This window comes from Oncorhynchus masou, chromosome 21 (genome assembly GCF_036934945.1).
Source record: "Oncorhynchus masou masou isolate Uvic2021 chromosome 21, UVic_Omas_1.1, whole genome shotgun sequence".
Taxonomy (NCBI): domain Eukaryota; kingdom Metazoa; phylum Chordata; class Actinopteri; order Salmoniformes; family Salmonidae; genus Oncorhynchus; species Oncorhynchus masou.
This window is the reverse complement of record NC_088232.1, coordinates 34,477,253-34,499,436: the sequence shown is the minus strand read 5'-3', so window position 1 is coordinate 34,499,436 and position 22,184 is coordinate 34,477,253. Positions and strand designations below refer to the sequence as shown.

The 22,184-nt window shown below is 47.9% G+C and overlaps 1 protein-coding gene across 2 annotated transcripts in view; it reads right to left on the bottom strand.

The window, feature by feature from the left end:
- esrrb (estrogen-related receptor beta) overlaps nt 1–22,184 on the bottom strand; it is a 65,598-nt gene that overhangs the window by 4,189 nt on the left and 39,225 nt on the right. For both annotated transcript variants that reach the window (XM_064928262.1, XM_064928261.1), the window contains one exon: nt 2,439–2,708. In XM_064928262.1, coding sequence (XP_064784334.1) covers nt 2,439–2,708 — 270 coding nt within the window. The remainder of the gene's footprint in view (nt 1–2,438; nt 2,709–22,184) is intronic.

Genomic DNA, 22,184 nt, shown 5'->3' with positions numbered 1-22,184 from the left:
AGAGACAGAGAGAGGGAGATATGGAGCGAGAGAGACAGAGAGGGAGAAGAAGATGGAGATATGGAGAGCGAGAGACAGAGAGAGGGAGATATGGAGCGAGAGAGATAGAGAGGGAGAAGGAGATATGGAGAGCGAGAGAGAGAGAGAGAAGGAGATGGAGATATGGAGAGAGAGACAGAGAGGGAGAAGGAGATGGAGATATGGAGAGAGAGAGACAGAGAGGGAGAAGGAGATGGAGATATGGAGAGAGAGAGACAGAGAGAGGGAGATATGGAGCGAGAGAGACAGAGAGGGAGAAGGAGATGGAGATATGGAGAGCGAGAGACAGAGAGAGGGAGATATGGAGCGAGAGAGATAGAGAGGGAGAAGGAGATATGGAGAGCGAGAGAGAGAGAGAAGGAGATGGAGATATGGAGAGAGAGACAGAGAGGGAGAAGGAGATGGAGATATGGAGCGAGAGAGACAGAGAGGGAGAAGGAGATGGAGATATGGAGAGAGAGAGACAGAGAGAGGGAGAAGGAGATGGAGATATGGAGAGAGAGAGACAGAGAGAGGGAGATATGGAGCGAGAGAGACAGAGAGGGAGAAGGAGATGGAGATATGGAGAGCGAGAGACAGAGAGAGGGAGATATGGAGCGAGAGAGATAGAGAGGGAGAAGGAGATATGGAGAGCGAGAGAGAGAGAGAGAAGGAGATGGAGATATGGAGAGAGAGACAGAGAGGGAGAAGGAGATGGAGATATGGAGCGAGAGAGAGAGAGGGAGAAGGAGATGGAGATATGGAGAGAGAGACAGAGAGGGAGAAGGAGATGGAGATATGGAGCGAGAGAGACAGAGAGGGAGAAGGAGATGGAGATATGGAGCGAGAGAGACAGAGAGAGGGAGATATGGAGCGAGAGAGACAGAGAGAGGGAGACGGAGATACAGAGAGAGACAGAGAGAGGGAGATATGGAGCGAGAGAGACAGAGGGGGAGATGGAGATACAGAGAGAGACAGAGAGAGGGAGATATGGAGCGAGAGAGACAGAGAGAGGGAGACGGAGATACAGAGAGAGACAGAGAGAGGGAGATATGGAGCGAGAGAGACAGAGAGAGGGAGATATGGAGCGAGAGAGACAGAGAGAGGGAGATATGGAGCGAGAGAGACAGAGAGGGAGAAGGAGATGGAGATATGGAGCGAGAGAGACAGAGAGGGAGATGGAGATATGGAGCGAGAGAGACAGAGAGAGGGAGATATGGAGCGAGAGAGACAGAGAGAGGGAGACGGAGATACAGAGAGAGACAGAGAGAGGGAGATATGGAGCGAGAGAGACAGAGGGGGAGATGGAGATACAGAGAGAGAGCGAGATGGAGATATGGAGAGAGAAAGAGCGAGGGAGAGCATGCAGCATGTAGGCTCTGGAGGAGGGGATAGGCTTAAAAAAACTACTTTGAAGAAACAATTTCCTTGCAATCCATCAGAGAGCCCAAGTCGATCCGATTGATAAACTGCTAATTACAAAATCAATCGCTATGAATTTTCACAGCTGTCAGACAGAGGGGCTCCCGGGAGAGTGATCTCACAGAGACCTTGTTCAAACGTTCCGGACGCCTCCTCCCTACCCCGACACCCGGCCTCCTTCCCTCCCTCCCTCACCCGCACCCACCCCCCAACAAAGCTCTGTTGTCTGAAAGCAAAGCAAAGCAAAGCCCACCGTCAGCGTTTTCATTTTTCAGCCAGACAAAAGAAGAGAAAGCGTGCCCGTGGCCCAGCCAGGCATTGATCAGAGAGGGACAGGCCCTGCCTACTCAAAAGCAGCCTGTCGATAGAGTACCGTCTTCGCATTGGAACAAACAAGCCCCATCACTCCCTGATACTCATTCCATTCGACTTAACACATTGTATTGACAGGCCCTGTGCTCCTAATGAAATGCTACATTTATCTCCCATGGTTGGCGTGCCCTGCAGCTACTGTTATGGAGACTTAACCAACATAAATTATGAACAATTGTTATTATGAATAAGATAATATAAATGGAAAATGTTTTGGTTTTGGCAAATTAATGAGTGTTTAAAAATATTCCAAACAAATTTGATACAGTATATGACAGTTTTTGAGATTAATGAAATGTGTCCTAAAATGTATAAATACTACCTTTATTCATAAAATTACAACGAAAAGTTAAAAAGTCCCAAAAGTATTATTTCTGTCCACATGGATATATTGCTTGTGATTGCCCATTTTACAATATCATATTGTCCATAAAATATTGAAAAATCAGACTCTGATCTTCAAAACATACATTTTCAGCAAAAAAACAATATTACCTTAAATAATACATTGTTGTTCTCATCATATTGCATAAATAAAAAATAAAAAAAATATCCAAATATTCATGTATTATCCCTGACTGCCAACTTATTTATGCTTCATACGGAGTAGGTGTATATTGTCCTACCTGAGTTGGCGAGAGCGATGGCCTTGAGGGTGACAAACTCCTCCTTCTCCACCTTCAGCTTCTTGTACTTGCGTACGAGCTGCAGGATGGACACGTAGAGGTCGAGCAGGCCCGTGAGCCGCGAGTGCTCTTCGTCCATGATGTAGTCCTCTGCATACACCAGCTCGTCCTCGTAGGGCAGCGAGCGGAACACAATGCTAAGGATCAGGATCTCCATCCAGGCGCTCTGCAGTAGACTCATCTGGTCTCCCAGCGACAGCGTGGAGAAGCCTGGGGAGACAGAGGAAAACACTCGGAGAATCTCTCACCTGCAGTTATCTGCACTACAATGCAGACACTTCAAATATATTTGTTTGGTTGTGTGTGTGTGTGTGTGTGTGAGTGTGGGTGTTTCCAGCTCATGCTCTGCCCTCAAGATGAAATAGAAAACAGTGAAAATACTCTAATAGGCTCTTTATATTTTCTCTTTGTTGATGATCAATGCAATTATCATCGGTAAATTATTAAAATGGGGTGAACTAGTTAAGGGTGAACAATTAAATGAACATTACCACCCTGATTGTTTTAATGAAAACACTATGAAGCCAAACATGCACTGTCCACCTTCAAGGTCTTTCTCATGGACAGATCTGATCAGTAACCCAAACATGAGTTCAAAGTCTCAACCCCGACTGACTAGAGTACATGCCACGGTATGTTAGCAGCAGAGGTGTTTAATTTGAAATGCACTCTGGAAGGTCCTCTCTGAAACGGTTGTCACAGCACTCCAGTGGGCTTTACTGTAAGTGAAGACAGTAAATCGGTGCAAAGGTCTTTGAGACACAAAGCCGTCTGGTCAGCCCTTGTTTCCTGTCACACTGCTATTGGTGGGATTAGCACTGAGACAGATCCTCATTGGAGGGGTCGAGGACGTGACACACACTCAGTACCACGCTGGGTGAGTTGTTAAAAACACACACACAACGCACTCATGCATGCTAGCACGCAGGCATGCATACACACTCACACTAACAGACACACACGAGTGTGCGCACACACTCACACAGCGAGGGGTCGCGTGGGTCAACACAGCCCTAAAGGCTTAAATCCTGTCCCCGTTCCTGACAAACAGCAACTGGATGAGCTGAAATGGTCTGGGTCATATAAAACTATTGTAATTTCCCCCTTCAAACACACAGGCTGCTACTTGTACATATGGATAGAATTAAACCTTTTAAAAACAACCATCCCCACAAATCCTCTGAAGATGAGGTGAGAGAATTCAGACAACTGAAAAGGAGGAAAGGGAATCTGGTGAGAAGGAACAGATCGCCATATCACCCCCCTTTCTCCGTACTACCCTTTCCCCCGTACTACCCTTTCCCCCGTACTACCCTTTCCCCCGTACCACCCTTTCCCCCGTACCACCCTTTCCCCCGTACCACCCTTTCCCCCGTACCACCCTTTCCCCCGTACCACCCTTCCCCCGTACCACCCTTTCCCCCGTACTACCCTTTCCCCCTACTACCCTTTCCCCGTACTACCCTTTCCCCCTACTACCCTTTCCCCCTACTACCCTTTCCCCGTACTACCCTTTCCCCTACTACCCTTTCCCCCTACTACCCTTTCCCCCGTACTACCCTTTCCCCATACTACCCTTTCCCCCTACTACCCTTTCCCCTGTACTACCCTTTCCCCCTACTACCCTTTCCCCCGTACTACCCTTTCCCCATACTACCCTTTCCCCCTACTACCCTTTCCCCTGTACTACCCTTTCCCCCTACTACCCTTTCCCCCTACTACCCTTTCCCCGTACTACCCTTTCCCCGTACTACCCTTTCCCCGTACTACCCTTTCCCCGTACTACCCTTTCCCCGTACTACCTTTTCCCCTACTACTTGGAGCATCCCTCTCCTTACCTCCTGTCCTGGTCTAGCGTTCCCACGGGCGCCCCCATTCTGACAGCATATTAGCCCGTCGCCTGATTAAAATGATTGCTTTTACAAGTTTGCTGTTGCAATACTATCTGCTCCCAGGTTATTAGGAGGCGATAGATTACAGTATTGACACACACACAGAGAGAGAGAGAGATACACTGAAGGGGGTAGAAACAGAAAGAAAAAGGTAGCGAGGGAAAGAGAGAGAAAAGGGGGTAGCGGAGAGTTTCATTTCCCTTATCGTAGTGATGACCACAGGAGGGAAGAGCTGGAGGATACATTCATTAACAGATTGCGATCGGAATGTGAGGGCCTTCACAATGTGAAGGGGAATCAATAGTCAGTCGAATGGAGGGTCTGATCAAACAGAGACAGAGACAGGTGCAGGGCCCAGGACAGGCAGGGCAGGCCCACCCCACCCGGGTGGCCAGGGGGTCTGTGAACCACAGACAGGACCAGCACAATACAGACACTAACCAAAACTGCTAGGAGGCACATACTAATATAATTGTAGGAGGAAGCCATGAGTGCCTTAGTGCAGGTGCCTGTGCTACTATACATCAAAATGCATTTTAAATCCTTTTTAAAGCTCTGACGAAGGCCTTCAGGCCGATACGTAAAGCTAAATAAAGAGCAGTGTGCCGGTTTCTTAATTTTTCTCATCTATTCAATTGTTACCATTCACCTGCAACAAAGATAGCTCAGATGAGCGAGTGCCTTTTGAATTTTAAATCCTTTGCTGTGAAATGTCCCTGTCAGCACTGGAAAAGCCGTACCTTGCCATTAGCGAGATAATCTGGACTGGCCGCAAGGAAATTGTCATGCAAGTGTAGACAAGGTACAGCCTGATTTCTGTGTCAGGTTGGCATGCAATCACAGCCTAGGCTTTGTGCACCCTTTTAATGCCAAGGAGCACTCAACCGGAACACCTTGCCCTCAATGTGACAGCACATAGAAAGCACTTGTTCTAGATTTGTACAAGAGAATGCAAAATCCCTCTGTTATACCAGACACCTCTCAGCAATATGCACACACTGAACACAGCAGCCTGCAATTACGTTTGACGCTAAAAGTCCTTGAATTGAATCCGGTGTTGTGAGATGGAGAGGAGGGGTTTTCCCCCTGCTCTGTCTCTCTTCAGGGCCTAAATTATGGCTCCAAATGGGATCTTGTGTCGTTGACTTGCCGTTTTCCACTCAATTTAATCGAGTAATGAAGTGACTTCCAGACTCCATAGGTCACACAGCGCTCTGGCCGCCATGCTGTGAAGGCAGCCCGGTTAAGTGCTGTCGGAGTGGGTGATTTCCTCTAATGAAATATCAATATTTACATCTTAATTTCCACACCACTGCCTTGGTGGGGTTTGAGGAAACACGGCACAATATTGACCAAAACTTAGAGACCTGTCTGTGTGGTTGAAGGCCCTTTTCCACAAGGCTACCCTGGGTAAGTAGGCTCAAATAGCAGAGGGCAAGAAAAACATCTCTGAAATCTCTGTTGTTCATTTTGAATAAGCATGCTTTCATATTCGGTATTGTGATGTTAGGGGACGATTGTGTTTTAAAGGCATCTACTTTATCAATTTAAAAATGACATTACATGACAGTATATTTATTTTATCCAGTAAACACAATGGAACTTCAACACACAGTAGGTTACAGTGAATCATCTCTACTGTATCACAGTTTAACCACAATATACCTCCTCGTTACATGTGGACAAGCTGTCCTCAGGAGAAATGTCATGTTGACATAGCATACTACTGTGGTCCATACTACCACACAATCACAGCCATGCGGGGGGAGACTCTCGGCCCCTGCGATTTCAGAGGGTGACAGACAGACATGTGGTGGCTGTGGACAGGGAACCTGCTCTCTTCCTCGCCTCTTAACCAGACGCTGAAGACCATGACTGGGTTCAACAGTAGACTAATTCACTTCGTGCTTCAGCTGGTTCTCTCAATGATCCCTGTCCCTGGCTAGGCACAGTATAAAATTACACCAGTTTTGTTTGAGTTTACAATAAACATAGCCACTTGAAATGGGTTCGAAAACATTGACAAGCTTGGCTGGTCTCTCTGGTTGATAAAGGCAAATCTTGAATAGGATTTCACTGCAATATTTTGTATAATACACATATGAAAGTTATAACACAGGAATAAATGTTTTCTTTGACAGATGATTTCCCTCAGCTTTTCCTGCTCTGCTCCCTGACTTACCTATACTGGATTTAAATACAACAATATCCCTGTCCAAACAGCCCTGCTACACTCTTACCTCTGTCCTCTAAGGTGAGAATCCTATAGATGCACACATGTAGAAATATATTTAAGTTCATCTTCGGATTCTTAGCTTGTTATTCTGGATACAACTGTAAAAAGCCAATTGGGGAGAGCCAAAATCCCCATCCTCCTTATCTCCGACAGACCCCTTCACCGAGGGAGGGGGGTGAGATGGTGGCAGACCAGGCAGGCCTCTGGGTCCACCCCTCGTCAGTTTAATCAGGGTGCCATTTCATCTGCCAGAGCAGAGGACGGCCCAAAATGAAATGCTGGAGATTTCTGTTGAGCGGGAGTTCATATTCTATTAATTTATTATTGTTTCCCTCTCCCCGAGGGCCATTAGCACGGGTCATAAAAAGAGAAGTAATTACGAGGCATGGTGGCCCCCTCCAGCTGCAGCCCCCTCGTATTTCATCCTCAATCAGACTACGGAACAGACAGAGAGAGCGAGAGAGAGGGATAGAGAGAGAGAGATGAAGCGAGGGAGAGAGACGGAAAGAGAGAGTGAAAGGGGTGGAGGGAATGAAAGAGAGATAGGGAGAAGATAGAGGAAGTGAGAGATAAGGAGAAGAGAGAGGAAGAGAAACAGAGAGATATACAGAGATACAGGGAGAGAGAGAGAGAGAGAGAGAGAGAGAGAGAGAACGAGAGAGAGAGAGAGAGGAAGCGATAGGGGGAAAAGAGAGTCATTCTCGCTAGACAGGGGCTGCTACACTATATACAGTTGAAGTCGGAAGTTTACATACACCTTATACAAGTACATTTAAACTCAGTTTTTCACAATTCCTGACATTTCATCCTAGTAAAAATTCCCTGTCTTAGGTCAGATAGGATCACTACTTTATATTAAGAATGTGAACTGTCAGAATAATAGTAGAGAGAATGATTTATTTCAGCTTTTATTTCTTTCATCACATTCCCATTGGGTCATAAGTTTACATACACTCAAATAATATTTGGTAGCATTGCCTTTAAATTGTTTAACTTGGGTCAAACAGTTTGGGTAGCCTTCCACAAGCTTCTCACAATAAGTTGGGTGAATTTTGGCCCATTCCTCCTGACAGAGCTGGTGTAACTGAGTCAGGTTTGTAGGCCTCCTTGCCTCCACGCTTTTTCAGTTCTGCCCACAAATTGTCTATGGGATTGAGGTCAGAGCTTTGTGATGGCCACAACTTTGGAAGTATGCTTGGAGTCATTGTCCATTTGGAAGACCCATTTGCAACCAAGCTTTAACTTCCTGACTGATGTCTTGAGATGTTGCTTCAATATATCCATATAATTTTCATCCTCATGATGCAATATATTTTGTGAAGTGCACCAGTCCCTCCTGCAGCAAAGCACCCCCACAACATGATGCTGCCACCCCCATGCTTCACGGTTGGGATGGTGTCTTCGGCTTGCAAGCTTGCACTCTTTTTCCTCCAAACATAACGATGGTCATTATGGCCAAACAGTTCTATTTTTGTTTCATCAGACCAGAGGACATTTCTCCAAAAAGTATGATCTTTGTCCCCATGTGCAGTTGCAAACCACAGTCTGGCTTTTTTTATGGCGGTTGTGAAGCAGTGGCTTCTTCCTTGCTGAGTGGCCTTTCAGGTTATCTCGATATAGGACTCGATTTCCTCTTGATATAGATACTTTGTACCTGTTTCCTCCAGCATCTTCACAGGATCCTTTGCTGTTGTTCTGGGGTTGATTTGCACTTTTCGCACCAAAGTACGTTCATCTCTAGGAGACAGAATGCGTCTTCTTCCTGAGCGGTATGACGACTGCGTGGTCCCATGGTGTTTATACTTGCATACTATTGTTTGTACAGATGAACGTGGTACCTTCAAACATTTGGAAATTGCTCCCAGGGATGAACCAGACTTGCTCCCAGGGATGAACCAGAGGTCTACAATTTTCTCTGAGATCTTGGCTGATTTCTTTTGATTTTCCCATGATGTCAAGCAAAGAGGCACTTAAGGTATGCCTTGAAATACATCCACAAGTACACCTCCAATTTAGTCATATGATGTCAATTAGCCAAACAGAAGCTTCTAAAGCCATGACATAATTTTATGGAATTTTCCAAGCTTAAGGGCACAGTCAAATTAGTGTATGTAAACCTCTGACCCACTGGAATTGAGATACAGTGAATTATAAGTGAAATAATCTGACTGTAAACAATTGTTGGAAAAATTACTTTGATGTCCTAACTGACTTGTTAAAACTATAGTTTATTAACAAGATATTTGTGGAGTGGTTGAAAAACGAGTTTTAATGACTCCAACCTAAGTGTATGTAAACTTCCGACTTCAACTGTATATGAAGGTATGTGGACACCCATTCAAATTAGTGGATTTGGCTATTTCTGCCACACCTGTTGCTGACAGGTGTATAAAATCGAGCACACAGCCATGCAATATCCATAAATAAACATTGGCAGTAGAATGGCCTTATTGAAGAGCTCAGTGACTTTCAACGTGGCACCGTCATAGGAGCAACAACGGCTCAACCGTGAGTGCTGAAGCGCTTAGGCCATAAAGAACGTCTGTCCTCAGTTGCACCACTCCCTACCGAGTTCCAAACTGCCTCTGGAAGCATCGTCGGCACAGTAACTGTTCGTCAGGAGCTTCATGAAATGGGTTTCCATGGCCGAGCAGCCGCACACAAGCCTAAGATCACCATGCACAATGCCAAAAGTCGGCTGGAGTGGTGTAAAGCTCGCCACCATTGGTCTCTGGAGCAGTGTAAAAGTGTTCTCTGTGGTGATGAATCACGCTTCACACAGACAAATCTGGATTTGGCATATGCCAGGACAACACTACCTGCTCCAATGCATAGTGCCAACTGTAAAGTTTGGTGGAGGAGGAATTATGGTCTGGGGCTGTTTTTCATCAGTTGGGCTAGGCCCCTTAGTTACAGTGAAGGGAAATCTTAACTCTACAGCATACAATGACATTCTAGACAATTCTTTGCTTCCAACTTTGTGGCAACAGTTTGGGGAAGATCCTTTTCTGTTTCAACATACCAATGCCCCCGTGCACAAAGCAAGGTCCATACAGAAATGGATTGTCGAGATCGGTGTGGAAGAACTTGACTGGCCTACACAGAGCCCTGACCTCAACCCCATCAAACAACTTTGGGATGAATTGGAACGCCGACTGTAAGCCAGGCGCTCCCAACAGCAGTGCCCGACGTCACTAATGCGCTTGTGGCTGAATGGAAGCAAGTCCCCGCTGCAATGTTCCAACCTTTAGTGGAAAGTCTTCCCAGAAGAGTGGAGGCTGTTAAGCAGCAAAGGGGGACCAACTCCACATTAATGCCCATGATTTTGGAATGAGATGCTCGACTAGCAGGTGTCCACATACTTTTGGTCATGTAGTGTACAGTATATCATGGCTGGCTATCAGAAGGACAAGCGAGCCCTGAATAATTTTGCCCAACGGCATTCTCACCTCAGCCAGTCAAGTGCCTGCCATCTACTTTTAGCAATACTGCCCTTAAAAGAGACCCAGAGGTTCAGCTCATCTTATTCTGCACCTGTACATAGCCCACCTATATTTTAGCCCAAACAACTACCTCTTTCCCTACTGTATTTAATTAATTAATTAATTATGCTCCTTTGCACCCCATTATTTTTATTTCTAATTTGCACATTCTTCCATTGTAAATCTACCATTCCAGTGTTTTACTTGCTATATTGTATTTACTTTGCCACCATGGCCTTTTTTGCCTTTACCTCCCTTATCTCACCTCATTTGCTCACACCGTATATAGACTTGTTTATACTGTATTATGGACTGTATGTTTGTTTTACTCCATGTGTAACTCTGTGTCGTTGTATGTGTCGAACTGCTTTGCTTTATCCTGGCCAGGTCGCAATTGTAAATGAGAACTTGTTCTCAACTTGCCTACCTGGTTAAATAAAGGTGAAATAAAATAAAATAAATAAAAAATTCAGCTCGGTACTAAACTGACTGCTCATCTACCTAAATCAAAGCTTTTATTTCAAAAACATTTCTCTTTTAAAACATCCCCAAATCTACTACTTTTATTTCAGAGACAGATACATTCTTATTTTTTTAAACCACATTTAGTGTTTATTACAAGAAGCTGTAATGTGTATGATATGTGCTCCTGATCAGTTATACAGTACTGTTTTAAGGTTGATTAAATACATCTGTTTGATACAAACAGACTGGAGCAGATGCAATGCTGTCTGATCATTTTGGTTGGAATGTGCGTGTGCAAGCTTGTGTGTGTGTGTGTGTCCCAGTGTGTGTGCCCGTGTGTTTTGTGCCTGGCCATGTGTGTTTGTGCGTGTTTCTGCGTGTGTGTGTGAGTAAGCTGCAGCTGCCGGCCATGATTCTTCCTGAATTTACATGAAAGCGTCAGGAGGACCCAATCAATAGCTTCTTGGTAATAAATTGCTGTGCTTGACATCAATCATTTGACCTGAACCTCAGCCACACGTACAGCATACAGCTCAAGTCAGGCCGCCACAAGCCTTCACTTGTAACATATTACATAACACATTACCCAAACTACCCTGTCATAAACGCTTTTACAGATACAATTCAGTACACCTTCAATTTCAGTGATATATCCATTTCAGTACATCTTGAATTTCAACAGTGGAAAATCTATTATTTTTTAGATACTACTGCATTGTTAGATACCTCTGCACCATTGGAGCTAGGTACACAAGCATTTCGCTATACCCGCAATAACACCTGCTAAATATGTGTATGTGACCAATACCATTTGATTTGATAGTCACATATAGCTAGATGATAGATAATTAATAGATTTCATCCTGTTTTGTTACTAAATGGTTCAGTAATCCTCTTTTCAGGAGTGCCAGCTATCTCTACTTTTAAAATGAACACCAGACCATTGTCCAATCATAAGTAGCTGGGAATGGGTGATTTGACCAGCGGCCTGTGAAAGTTATGAGGTTGTATAACGTTAAATACAGTAATCCCCTTGTCTTAATCTGCACCCCCCCCGACCCTGTGACCCCAGCTCGGGAGTATTTAGCCGTCTCAAGGGTCCCACAGCCCTCGTTTGGTGTTATATATATCTCTGTTTAGCCCAAAGACCAGGAGGATTCTGACTTTAATCATTCACATAATTACACATCATTTATCTCTGCTGCCAACCAGCAACACGCCTTAATGAGGGAGGGACAGCTATTGTGCGGTTGACAATGTCTAAAGGCAAATCTCTCAGCTCTCTGAAAGACTTCCTCACTGCAAATTAGTAATACTATTGAAACCGTGCTGATGTTGAGCCTTTTGTACGTCATCTTACATCAAAATGTAAAATGCATTCAGACAGATTTGATGCCTGGCTTGCTGGTAACTGCTTATTTAAAATTGTAACAATTTGTAGCATTGTAACAAAACCAAATACTCCCCCTTCTCTGTTCCTGGCAGATGCCCCTTTCCTAACCATCTCCCTCCCTGCTCCTCTCCCGCTGTCTCTCTCCCTGCTTGCCTCCCTGCCTCTCTCCCAGTCTCCCTGTCTCTGTCCCAGTCTCACTGCCTGCCTCCTTGCCTGCCTCTCTCCCTACCTGCCTCTCTCTATCCCTGCCTCTCTCTCTCCCTCCCTGCCCTCTCTCTCCCTCCCTCCCTGCCTTGCTCTTTCCCTCCCTGCCTCATGCACTCACCCTCCCTGTGTCTCCCTCTCTCTTTCCCTCCCTGCTTCTCTATCTCTCTCCCTCCCTGCCTCTCCCTCTCTCCCTCCCTGCCTCTCCCTCTCACCCTTCCTGCCTCTCTCTCTCCCTCCCTGCCTCTCTCTCTCTCCCCCCCTGCCTCTCTCTCTCTCCCTCCCTGCCTTTCTCTCTCTCCCTGCCTCTCTCCCTCCCTGCCTCTCTCTCTCTCTCCCTCCCTGCCTCTCTCTCTCTCCATCCCTGCCTTTCTTTCTCTCCCTACCTGCCTCTCTCTATCCCTGCCTCTCTCTCTCCCTCCCTGCCCTCTCTCTCCCTCCCTCCCTGCCTTGCTCTTTCCCTCCCTGCCTCATGCACTCTCACCCTCCCTGTGTCTCCCTCTCTCTTTCCCTCCCTGCTTCTCTATCTCTCTCCCTCCCTGCCTCTCCCTCCCTGCCTCTCTCTCTCACCCTTCCTGCCCCTCTCTCTCTCCCTCCCTGCCTCTCTCTCTCTCCCCCTGCCTCTCTCTCTCTCCCTCCCTGCCTTTCTCTCTCTCCCTGCCTCTCTCCCTCCCTCTCTCTCTCCCTCCCTGCCTCTCTCTCTCTCCATCCCTGCCTTTCTTTCTCTCCCTGCCTGCCTCTCTCCCTCCCTGCCACTCTCCCTAACCATGTCTCTCTCTCCCTCCCTGCCTCTCTCTCTCCCTCCCTGCCCTTCTCTCTCCCTCCCTGCCCTTCTCTCTCTCTCTCCCTCCCTGCCTCTCTCTATCCCTGCCTCCCTCCCTCCCTGCCTCTCTCCCTACCTATGTCTCTCTATCCCTGCCTCTCTCTCTCCCTCCCTGCCTTTCTCTCTCTCTCTCCCTCCCTGCCTCTCTCTCTCCCTGCCTGCCTGCCTGCCTGCCTGCCTCCCTCCCTACCGGTGTCTCGCTATCCCTACCTCTCTCTACCTCCCTGCCTCTCTCTCCCTCCCTGCCTCTCTCTCTCTGTCTCCCTCCTGCCTCCTGTCTCCCTCCTCTTCATCCCTGCCTGGCCATCTGATACTCCCCGCATCTCAATCTCCCAGAAACCCACTCTGCCTGCCTGTCTGCCTCCCTGGGTTCAGCATCCACCTGATTGCTCAATCTATCTTTATCTGGTGTGTTGAAGTCTACGTCAGAGCGTAAAGTGAATATACTAAGCGCTGTCTGTTGGTGTCTATATTTAATAAAGTACACTGATGAGGTGCTGATGAATTGCCCGGCAGTATTCGCACTCTATTACAAGGATATTAAGCAGCTTGAGTGGGATCAGCCCGACAACACAGTAAGTAGATTTCACAATTTAATGACAAAAAGAAAACAGGAACCCGAAGGGGGCTGTGGGAAGGAGGGGGGTGTAGGGAGCTGACACAGATACGACAACATACAAGAGGCGTGATCTCTCCTAAACATCACCGCCTTGTTCCCCGCTAACAACTAAACATAAGCTTAATGACCAACGTAGTCTGTACACTGAGCTAACAGGCTGCAATTAAATCAAGTAGATCACTAATAAATAACAACAAGAATAAGGACAATTCATTAGGTTGGTTGGGTCGAACTGCAATGCTAGACTTTGCTATTTCAAAAACTAAATCAGCCATTCTGGGTTTTATCAATTTGGAGAAAAAAATATATTGTACCATGAAATGTCTTACAAAACATACGAGGATATGTAGTGTGTTTCACCTATTGAAATACACTATCAATCATAGCAGAGCAGGTTTAGGTCTGTGGACTAGAAACAAACAGCAGGAGGAGAACATCCAGCACTCAGTGAACCCACAGAATCATGCCACAGAATTCCCGTCAGAAAACATTCCGACCCTGGAAGCAGAATGGGAGGTCTGACAGCAGGTGACAAACGTCTGCCTCCTCTAACAATGAGACCCTCTTATAAAAGCGGCATGCATGGCAGATTCCACGTTGGGGCACATGACGTTCACACTGTGCCTGGGTTAAGTGCTGAGGGGGTAGTTTTGGAGGGGTTGGGGGTTCAGCAGCGCACCCGCCCTCTGTGACCATCACCACTCTAATGAAGGGGAACACACAGGTTATAGCCATGTGGAGACTGGCAGTATACTGAGTTTGATCCTAAACCGCGTGGACAGTGAAATGCAGCTGGGGTGGGTGGGTGCATTTCACTGGGGGGGGGGGGGCAGTGGGCAGCTATGTGTGTCAAAGTTTGTTAGCACCTTACGAGCAACAAGCCATCTGTCATCGTCCCCCTAACACTGACCTTAATGACCGGGGCCCCAGCCCCAGTCCCAGTTAGCCCACAGCCATATTAGTCTCCTCCCTCTGGCTCTATCTGGAGCATAGAGAGATGCTGGTATTCAAAGCTTCATCACGATTACTAATTAATCAAAAGTAAAGGCTGTCATTAGAGAACCTTATACTCAGAGATGGGAACAGCAACACCAACTTACTTCCTGATACGTAAACTCAATGTACTGACTGTACTGTCTGATTACAGTGTGTGGACTATTGACTAACAATTATTATGTCTATCTAGCTATTGTGTTAGTTAGTCCTGTGGTTGAGATCACAGGAGCCTGGTGAGGGGAGGACGACTCATAGTAATGGCTGGAATGGAGTGAATGGAACGCTATTGTCACCCCTTGATCTGTTTCACCTGTCTTTGAGCTTGTCTCCACCCCCCTCCAGGTGTCGCCCATCTTACCCATTATCCCCTGTGTATTTATACCTGTGTTCTCTGTTTGTCTGTTGCCAGTTCGTTTTGTTTGTGACACCTACCAGCATTTGTTCCCCTGCTCCTGCCTGTATCTTGCTCCTGTTTTCTAGTCCTTCCCGATTTTGGCCGTTCTGCCTTCCCTGACCCTGAGACTGCCTGCCGTTCTGTACTTTACCCCACCTTACTGGATTATTGACCCTTGACACTGACCCTGAGACTGCCTGCCGTTCTGTACTTTACCCCACCTTACTGGATTATTGACCCTTGACACTGACCCTGAGACTGCCTGCCGTTCTGTACTTTACCCCACCTTACTGGATTATTGACCCCTGACACTGACCCTGAGACTGCCTGCCGTTCTGTACTTTGCCACACCTTACTGGATTATTGACCCCTGACACGGACCCTGAGACTGCCTGCCGTTCCGTACCTTACTGGATTATTGACCCCTGACACTGACCCTGAGACTGCCTGCCGTTCTGTACTTTACCCCACCTTACTGGATTATTGACCCTTGACACTGACCCTGAGACTGCCTGCCGTTCTGTACTTTACCCCACCTTACTGGATTATTGACCCCTGACACTGACCCTGAAACTGCCTGCCGTTCTGTACTTTGCCCCACCTTACTGGATTATTGACCCCTGACACTGACCCTGAGACTGCCTGCCGTTCCGTACCTTACTGGATTATTGACCCCTGACACTGACCCTGAGACTGCCTGCCGTTCCATACCTTACTGGATTATTGACCCCTGACACTGACCCTGAGACTGCCTGCTGTTCCGTACCTTACTGGATTATTGACCCCTGCCTGCTCTGACCCTGAGACTGCCTGCCGTTCTGTACCTTACTGGATTATTGACCCCTGCCTGCTCTGACCCTGCGACTGCCTGCCGTTCTGTACCTTACTGGATTATTGACCCCTGCCTGCCCTGACCCTGAGACTGCCTGCCGTTCCGTACCTTACTGGATTATTGACCCCTGCCTGCCCTGACCCTGAGACTGCCTGCCGTTCCGTACCTTACTGGATTATTGACCCCTGACACTGACCCTGAGACTGCCTGCTGTTCCGTACCTTACTGGATTATTGACCCCTGACACTGACCCTGAGACTGCCTGCTGTTCCGTACCTTACTGGATTATTGACCCCTGCCTGCCCTGACCCTGAGACTGCCTGCCGTTCTGTACCTTACTGGATTATTGACCCCTGCCTGCCCTGACCCTGAGACTGCCTGCCGTTCTGTACCTTACTGGATTATTGACCCCTGACACTGACCCTGAGACTGCCTGCTGTTCCGTACCTTACTGGATTATTGACCTCTGCCTGCCCTGACCCTGAGATTGCCTGATGTTCTGTACCTTACTGGATTATTGACCCCTGCCTGCCCTGACCCTGAGACTGCCTGCCGTTCCGTACCTTACTGGATTATTGACCCCTGACACTGACCCTGAGACTGCCTGCCGTTCCATACCTTACTGGATTATTGACCCCTGACACTGACCCTGAGACTGCCTGCTGTTCCGTACCTTACTGGATTATTGACCTCTGCCTGCCCTGACCCTGAGATTGCCTGACGTTCTGTACCTTACTGGATTATTGACCCCTGCCTGCCCTGACCCTGAGACTGCCTGCCGTTCCGTACCTTACTGGATTATTGACCCCTGCCTGCCCTGACCCTGAGACTGCCTGCCGTTCTGTACCTTACTGGATTATTGACCCCTGACACTGACCCTGAGACTGCCTGCTGTTCCGTACCTTACTGGATTATTGACCTCTGCCTGCCCTGACCCTGAGATTGCCTGATGTTCTGTACCTTACTGGATTATTGACCCCTGCCTGCCCTGACCCTGAGACTGCCTGCCGTTCCGTACCTTACTGGATTATTGACCCCTGACACTGACCCTGAGACTGCCTGCCGTTCCATACCTTACTGGATTATTGACCCCTGACACTGACCCTGAGACTGCCTGCTGTTCCGTACCTTACTGGATTATTGACCTCTGCCTGCCCTGACCCTGAGATTGCCTGACGTTCTGTACCTTACTGGATTATTGACCCCTGCCTGCCCTGACCCTGAGACTGCCTGCCGTTCCGTACCTTACTGGATTATTGACCCCTGCCTGCCCTGACCCTGAGACTGCCTGCCGTTCTGTACCTTACTGGATTATTGACCCCTGACACTGACCCTGAGACTGCCTGCTGTTCCGTACCTTACTGGATTATTGACCTCTGCCTGCCCTGACCCTGAGATTGCCTGACGTTCCGTACCTTACTGGATTATTGACCCCTGACACTGACCCTGAGACTGCCTGCCGTTCCGTACCTTACTGGATTATTGACCCCTGACACTGACCCCTGAGACTGCCTGCCGTTCCATACCTTACTGGATTATTGACCCCTGACACTGACCCTGAGACTGCCTGCCGTTCTGTACCTTACTGGATTATTGACCCCTGCCTGCCCTGACCCTGAGACTGCCTGCCGTTCTGTACCTTACTGGATTATTGACCCCTGACACTGACCCTGAGACTGCCTGCTGTTCCGTACCTTACTGGATTATTGACCTCTGCCTGCCCTGACCCTGAGATTGCCGGACGTTCTGTACCTTACTGGATTATTGACCCCTGCCTGCCCTGACCCTGAGACTGCCTGCTGTTCCGTACCTTACTGGATTATTGACCCCTGCCTGCTCTGACCCTGAGACTGCCTGCCGTTCTGTACCTTACTGGATTATTGACCCCTGCCTGCCCTGACCCTGAGACTGCCTGCCGTTCCGTACCTTACTGGATTATTGACCCCTGCCTGCCCTGACCCTGAGACTGCCTGCCGTTCCGTACCTTACTGGATTATTGACCCCTGCCTGCCCTGACCCCGAGACTGCCTGCCGTTCTGTACCTTACTGGATTATTGACCCCTGACACTGACCCTGAGACTGCCTGCTGTTCCGTACCTTACTGGATTATTGACCTCTGCCTGCCCTGACCCTGAGATTGCCTGATGTTCTGTACCTTACTGGATTATTGACCCCTGCCTGCCCTGACCCTGAGATTGCCTGCCGTTCCGTACCTTACTGGATTATTGACCCCTGCCTGCCCTGACCCTGAGACTGCCTGCCGTTCCATACCTTACTGGATTATTGACCCCTGCCTGCCCTGACCCTGAGACTGCCTGCCGTTCTGTACCTTACTGGATTATTGACCCCTGCCTGCCCTGACCCTGAGACTGCCTGCCGTTCTGTACCTTACTGGATTATTGACCCCTGACACTGACCCTGAGACTGCCTGCTGTTCCGTACCTTACTGGATTATTGACCTCTGCCTGCCCTGACCCTGAGATTGCCTGATGTTCTGTACCTTACTGGATTATTGACCCCTGCCTGCCCTGACCCTGAGACTGCCTGCCGTTCCGTACCTTACTGGATTATTGACCCCTGACACTGACCCTGAGACTGCCTGCCGTTCCATACCTTACTGGATTATTGACCCCTGACACTGACCCTGAGACTGCCTGCTGTTCCGTACCTTACTGGATTATTGACCTCTGCCTGCCCTGACCCTGAGATTGCCTGACGTTCTGTACCTTACTGGATTATTGACCCCTGCCTGCCCTGACCCTGAGACTGCCTGCCGTTCCGTACCTTACTGGATTATTGACCCCTGCCTGCCCTGACCCTGAGACTGCCTGCCGTTCTGTACCTTACTGGATTATTGACCCCTGACACTGACCCTGAGACTGCCTGCTGTTCCGTACCTTACTGGATTATTGACCTCTGCCTGCCCTGACCCTGAGATTGCCTGATGTTCTGTACCTTACTGGATTATTGACCCCTGCCTGCCCTGACCCTGAGACTGCCTGCCGTTCCGTACCTTACTGGATTATTGACCCCTGACACTGACCCTGAGACTGCCTGCCGTTCCATACCTTACTGGATTATTGACCCCTGACACTGACCCTGAGACTGCCTGCTGTTCCGTACCTTACTGGATTATTGACCTCTGCCTGCCCTGACCCTGAGATTGCCTGACGTTCTGTACCTTACTGGATTATTGACCCCTGCCTGCCCTGACCCTGAGACTGCCTGCCGTTCCGTACCTTACTGGATTATTGACCCCTGCCTGCCCTGACCCTGAGACTGCCTGCCGTTCTGTACCTTACTGGATTATTGACCCCTGACACTGACCCTGAGACTGCCTGCTGTTCCGTACCTTACTGGATTATTGACCTCTGCCTGCCCTGACCCTGAGATTGCCTGACGTTCCGTACCTTACTGGATTATTGACCCCTGACACTGACCCTGAGACTGCCTGCCGTTCCGTACCTTACTGGATTATTGACCCCTGACACTGACCCCTGAGACTGCCTGCCGTTCCATACCTTACTGGATTATTGACCCCTGACACTGACCCTGAGACTGCCTGCCGTTCTGTACCTTACTGGATTATTGACCCCTGCCTGCCCTGACCCTGAGACTGCCTGCCGTTCTGTACCTTACTGGATTATTGACCCCTGACACTGACCCTGAGACTGCCTGCTGTTCCGTACCTTACTGGATTATTGACCTCTGCCTGCCCTGACCCTGAGATTGCCGGACGTTCTGTACCTTACTGGATTATTGACCCCTGCCTGCCCTGACCCTGAGACTGCCTGCTGTTCCGTACCTTACTGGATTATTGACCCCTGCCTGCTCTGACCCTGAGACTGCCTGCCGTTCTGTACCTTACTGGATTATTGACCCCTGCCTGCCCTGACCCTGAGACTGCCTGCCGTTCCGTACCTTACTGGATTATTGACCCCTGCCTGCCCTGACCCTGAGACTGCCTGCCGTTCCGTACCTTACTGGATTATTGACCCCTGCCTGCCCTGACCCTGAGACTGCCTGCCGTTCTGTACCTTACTGGATTATTGACCCCTGACACTGACCCTGAGACTGCCTGCTGTTCCGTACCTTACTGGATTATTGACCTCTGCCTGCCCTGACCCTGAGATTGCCTGATGTTCTGTACCTTACTGGATTATTGACCCCTGCCTGCCCTGACCCTGAGATTGCCTGCCGTTCCGTACCTTACTGGATTATTGACCCCTGCCTGCCCTGACCCTGAGACTGCCTGCCGTTCCATACCTTACTGGATTATTGAACCCTGACCCTGAGACTGCCTGCCGTTCTGTACCTTACTGGATTATTGACCTCTGACCCTGAGACTGCCTGCCGTTCTGGACCCTTTGCACCCACTCTGGGTTATTGACCACTGCCTGCCTTTGACTGCCGTTTGCCTGCCCCTGTTTTAAAAATACAATTTTGTTTCTTCGACACTGTCTACATCTGGGTTTTACCTGAAACGTGATAGGTATCAACCATGTGTGTGTGTCTGATACAATTCCATCCATTTCAGCCAATACTATGAGCCTGTCCTCCCCAATTCCGGTGCCACCAGCCGTCTAGGGTTGAGATCCTCAGCTACAGTATAACTGTACAATTATACTATAATGTAGTATGGTAATGTAATGTATTTCTAGCCCATAAATTAGAGAATAGATAACACACTAAATTGATATGGGATCTTGTGAGAGAATGATACCGTTTACAGAAGCTAATAGAACCGCTTTGCTGTTCCTTAATCATCCTCCAATTAGACTCGGTTAGATCTACTCCATGTCAAATTACAGCACTTTTAAAACACTTTTTCAAATGTTAGCCAAGAAAAGGGGCAATGAAAAATATATTGGGAGGACTTAAGTGCCAATTCTCTTGACGTATAAATTGTTACCTTTGGAATCTGGTCATTGCCCATCTGTCAATGTCCTAATCAATGTGGCCCACTTCATAATGAACTGTTAATCTTTTTAATTCCATTGCCAAAGGCCAAAAAAATCTATCAGAATGCAATCAGCAGTTTTCTCCCTCTCCTTTCCTCAGAGAGAGCGTGGATGGGGGGAGAAATATGGTCCTCTGTGCTCTGTGGCTGTGCTAGACTGCCCTGGGGTGCCATTGGTGCATAGAGTATTAGTGCATGGAGTCTGGGTCAGCCAGTGAACCATCTCTGATCAGGTTCAGCCATGTACAACTCAATTATGCAGCCATTTCATGGCTGGTGTAGAGGGAATGACCTGATACAGAGCTCACCACAGGGAGAACAGTGGAGCTTTGGAGTTACAGTTTCAGTCTCCCTTTTCATTCTAATTTGACCATTTTATTACCACTTTTGGGGTAGGTAAAGAATCATAAAGGTTGAAAATTAGATTATAGTCCTGACACTGTGTTATCATTTTTAGAAGTTAAAAATAGAATATTGACTCTGTAATTGAAATGTATAGCCCCTGAATGCAGTAAGTCGCTGTTGTTTATATTTACCTGACTCCTATGAGTCGTCGTGTAAATATAAACAATAGGTAAGAGATGCAAATGTTTGTGTGTGGGTATACAGGCAGATCAGAATGCTAATTCATCCTGCTGCAGCTTGTACAGTACAGCAGTAACACTATGCAAAGCCAAGCGTTTCCACACATTTACAAATGTCAGACAGTCTGGCTTCCGGTTGGATTTTGGGTTAAACCATCATTATGGAGTGATGAGCATTCTCAGGCCTTCCATGGCAAATCCAATTAAGATTAGTCAACTATCCACTGTACAATGCAGGTTATGATAAATCGGATTAACGCAGCACTTAAAAGCTTTGCCATACAGAGCATTCCAGTTAGCACACCATATTTACTGTCATGTATGTCAACACAGGAAGACAAAGGCCCTGACAACATGACAGTTTAATAGCCTATCGGTAATCAAACCAATTCAACTCTCATATACTTTTAAAGTTATTCAATCATTTGAAGAGAATTCTATAATATTCTCTGTATAATACTACAATCCTGCACATTGCCAGAGGTGAACAGTGATGTTTTCTCTGTATATTCTGGCCAGAGGTAGTGTACCTGGCTGGCTTGTTTTGGCAAGGTAAATGGGATAGGACTGTATTACTGGGTCAGTCTGATCCAGTCCTGGGTAAGCTCCTTGGTTAAACTCTCCCTCTGCTGACAATGGGCTGTACAGAACAGTCTGGTTGGGAAAGTCCTAATCTCTAGATCTGTAGCTGACAACTACACTTCTTCTCTTCTAAGATATACCGACCACCTGTCTGTCCAGGTACAGTTGTCACACCTACATGTCCTGCACACAACCAGGAGAGGCCCAGCTGAAACTACAGCAGG